This window comes from Artemia franciscana, chromosome 8 (assembly GCF_032884065.1).
Source record: "Artemia franciscana chromosome 8, ASM3288406v1, whole genome shotgun sequence".
NCBI lineage: Eukaryota > Metazoa > Arthropoda > Branchiopoda > Anostraca > Artemiidae > Artemia > Artemia franciscana.
Window position 1 is genome coordinate 52066046 of NC_088870.1, and position 4204 is coordinate 52070249.

Below are 4204 nucleotides of genomic sequence, written 5' to 3' on the forward strand. Positions count from 1 at the left end.
TTTTTACCTTTTTTTTTAGCTTTTTTTTATTTTTATTTTTTTAAGTTTTCTTTTTCTCCTTTATTTTTCAGTTTTTTTCCTTTTTTTTAGTTTTTTTCTTTTTTAGTTTTTAGTTTATATCTTAAAATAAGTTGTCTGTCTGTCTGTCTGTCTATCGAGTGACGTCATGTTTGTCCGCATATGATGTCTGAATTATTTCATCATATACCAATTCAAAAACGAATGTATTCAAGCCGATGTAGCTGAGTTGGTAACGCGTTATGTTCTAGGTTCTAGGCTCGAGAGGTTCCAGGTTCGAACCATTAATACAAAAGAAGAAAAAAACTAAAAAAATACAAAAAGGTAAAAAACTAAAAAAGAAAAAAAACTAAAAAAGGAAAAAGACTGAAAAATGAAGGAGAAAAAGAAAACTAAAAAAAAACTAGAAAAAAGACTTTTTTTTATGTAGACTTTTTATTATGTAGACTTTTTTAGTCTACATAATAGCTTTGGCGATTCTGAACTGAATTAAAAAAACTATTTCAACTTTTTTTCATGCCTTAAAAATAAATTGCTCATTCTTATATGACAAGAAATTCGGTAAAGATGTTTTTCTAACAACGATTTCTACTAAGCTCCAATCTATTGGTTTTATTTCTTAAGGTTTTTGAATTGTTGTAATCTCTTGTTAAAATTTATACAAATATTTTTGCAGGTGCCAGTTTTTTTTTGCTCTTTACGCAATTTGTTATCTTTTCTTTCTGATATCTATTCGCATATGTTTATCTAAATATATGCAATATTAATATTAATTGCCAGTTCTATGCTCTTTAAGCAATTTCATAAGAACTTCCTCATACATGAAAATCTTCAATTTTTCCACACGAGTTTGACAACTTCATCGTAATTCTTATATGTATAAATAATATGAAAAAAACTTCGTTTTCTTAAAGAGTTAAAGAGGCTGCGTCCCAAAGTCGAACCTTAAAACGTACAGGAATTAGAAGAGGCAGTTGGGGGGCTGCCGCCCCCCAAACCCCCCCACTTTTAAAGACTATTTTGTACAGGTTTTTTTTTTTTTGCTAACCCCCCGCTCTTGGCTTCGGAAAGGCCCTCTTTTAATTAACAAAAAATTGAAATGAATGAATAATGGAATAACTTCGAAAAATGTTAAACACAAGAGGACAGGAGAACCATTGCGCCGAAACTAGTAATTAGTAACAATGAAGTTCCCCCACAAAAAAAACCTGTACAAAAGAGTCTGTAAAAGCGGGGTGGGTTTTGGGGGCGGCAGCCCCCCAACTGCCTCTTCTAATTTCCTGTACGTTTTTAAGGTTCGACTTTGGGACGCAGCCTCTTTAACTCTTTAAGAAAACGAAGTTTTTTTTCATATTATTTCTGTACGTTTTTCTACAATCCATGGTGGATGTAATTTAATAATTCCTGTACTGCTCGATACAGGAATTAGGAGAGGAAGTTGGGTGGCTGCCGCCCCCCAACCCCCCCCCCCCCCCCGCTTTTAAATCATTGTATAAAATAGAAAAAAAAATAGATAGAATGACCGAAATGTTTCTTTTGCTCATAAGAAGCTAATATTCTGTTATCTCTCAAATGATAAGCTGTCCAGGTGTTATCAAAATTATACACTTTTATTTGATGTTGTGAAAAAAACACCCGTAAGGGACTTGAACCCTTGACCCGAGGATTAAAAGTCCCACGCTCTACCGACTGAGCTAATCACTTGCATGTGTGTAAATATAACTTCTAAATAACTTTTAAAAATTTCAAATTAACATGGACTCTTATGGAGAAATGCGTTAATTAAGTAGCTAATGCGTGGTTTCTGGAAAACAGGGAAGGAGTTATCGGATCGAGCTGAAATTTCGCGGATAAGCTCCTGGGCCCTAGGGGACCTTAACTTGTGAAATTCAGCCCGATCGGACAACTTTAAAGGGGGGCTGGGGTTGACGGGTCGAAACTTTCGGCCAGATTTTCCCATGAAGGAAAAGTTGGAGGGGGATGAAATTTGGCAAGTTTCTTAGTTGGAGCTCGGGCTACGAAATGCATCCCTCCCCATCCCTCTGCGACCACTGGAACCGAAGATCGCTTAACATTGTCGTGGTTCGCCTCTTTATAGAGGCACGAGTGTGCCTCCTTGATAAAAAGAATGTCTCTCATATAAATATTTTTTCCAACTTAACGAATTTTCTCAAGTTATTGACCTATTTAGATCTTTTTTTAGCCAGAATATACAAGGATGCCAATTTTCTCTGAGAGATATTAACTTTTTTCGATAAAAAATAAGTAAATGCATTAATAAGTGCTTAAATAACTGTTGTGTAAAATGAAGTACTTTTTCTCAAGTTTTAAAACAAATGTGATTTTGTGAATTGAAACTACAATAATTCCTGAAAGTTTTCCAAAAGATAATTTTATTTGAGTAAGAGATCACGGCCATACTATGCTGAGAAAGAAAAATTACATTTGTATAAGCTGCTGATTTCAAATAGGACTAATATATATTTTCCAGATTTACTTGGCGACACACCCTTACACTGTGGAGCCAAAGGAAAATTAGGCGTTTGTAAGCTGTTGATTTCAAATGGTGCCAACGTAAATGCATTAAACAAATTCAATCAAACCCCGTTACATTATGCTGCTGAGCTAGGAAAAGTAGCTACTTGTAAGTTTTTGATTTCAAAAGGTGCCAATATAAATGCCTTCGATCGTTGGAATAACACAGCCTTACATTTTTCTGCTCAGCAAGGAAAGGTTGATGTTTGTAGGCTGCTAATTTCACATGGTTGCAGAATAAATTGTGCAAATCTTCATAAGGTCACACCTTTACATGCGGCAGTTCATACAAAATGTAGATATGAATTATCCGAGGTTCGACGGATGCATCAGCTACCAGTCAAAACACTACAGATGTATAAATCTTGGCTACCAAAGTCAGATGATGCTAAAAAAGGACAATTATCTGTTTGCAAGCTGCTGATTTCAAACGGTGCCAACGTAAATGCCTTAAACATTTTCAACGAAACCCCGTTAGACCGTGCTGCATTGCTAGGCAAAGTAGATATTTGTAAGCTGCTTATTTCACATGGTACCGATGTAAAGGGCTCGAACAATGTTAAACGATGGAATCCACCACCGTTAAACTATGCTGCCAAGGAAGGATACATAGCTATTTGTCAGCTGCTGATATCAAATGGTGCCAATATAAATTTACTCGATGGTTGTGATGAAACACCGTTACACTACGCTGCTTCTGAAGGAAAAGTAGCTGTTTGTAAGCTACTGATTTCAAAAGGTGCAAATATAAATGCCCTGGATAAAAATAATGAGACACCATTAGATAAAACTATATCTCGACATGAAGCCCTCAGAACCGAAACTAAATACGGATTGGATAGAAATGATCCTATCTGGTCAGGAACTGTTGATGTTTTCAAGTTGCTGGTTGAAAATGGCGCCAATATAAATAATTCTTGTTTTCTGAATCGTGATACGCCATTACACTTTGCTGTTAGACACGAACTACTTTCTGTTTGTAAGCTAATTATTTCAAGGGGTGGAGATGTAAATTGTTTAAACTCTGAAAATGAGACGCCCTTAATGCTATCTTTTTCAAAAAAATATGTTAAAATAACAAAATATCTTCTTGAAAACGAAGCATCTTGTGGTCTTTACGGAAGAGACCATGAAAGGGATATATATTCTTCAATGCTTACTTGGCTAGTAAAAGAGGTTAGTTTAGAAAGGGCACTAACTAAGAAGTGGTTTTAGAGACTATCTAACCTTATCTTTAAAACCGATGACTTCAGCTCACCGATGACTCTGAAATCAATTTCCCAGAAAAGGATTAGAGAAGATGAAGCTCATATTAAAATAGGTAATTATTTAAAAGTTGTTGATATTCGAAAAAAATTGCAAGAACACTTAATATACAAACAGGAACTTACAGATTTGTTTAAGAGAAATATCTGTGCAGAAATCTTATCTGAATTTCAAGATTTGTTTGAAGAATATATATCTGGAGAAACCTCATCTCCTAGGAACAAAAAACGAAAAACGATGAATAATTATGAACAAGTGAACAGTGAACAAGTGAAGGATGAGTGAAGGATGGTCTTAAGTGAACAAATGATTATCTGAATTTCGTCTCTTATTGTTCCAAACAAGAAAATGTCATAGGTTTTTTCTTGTTTGGGGCAAAACAAAT

The 4204-nt window shown here is 34.9% G+C and overlaps 1 protein-coding gene across 1 annotated transcript; it reads left to right on the forward strand.

The window, feature by feature from the left end:
• The first annotated feature begins 222 nt into the window (after window positions 1–222).
• On the forward strand, window positions 223–3768 carry LOC136030714 (serine/threonine-protein phosphatase 6 regulatory ankyrin repeat subunit A-like). The gene is made up of 2 exons (XM_065709786.1): window positions 223–238; window positions 2510–3768. The coding sequence occupies exons 1-2, from the start codon at window positions 223–225 to the stop codon at window positions 3766–3768; spliced, it is 1275 nt and encodes a 424-aa protein (XP_065565858.1).
• The last annotated feature ends 436 nt before the right edge of the window (window positions 3769–4204 follow it).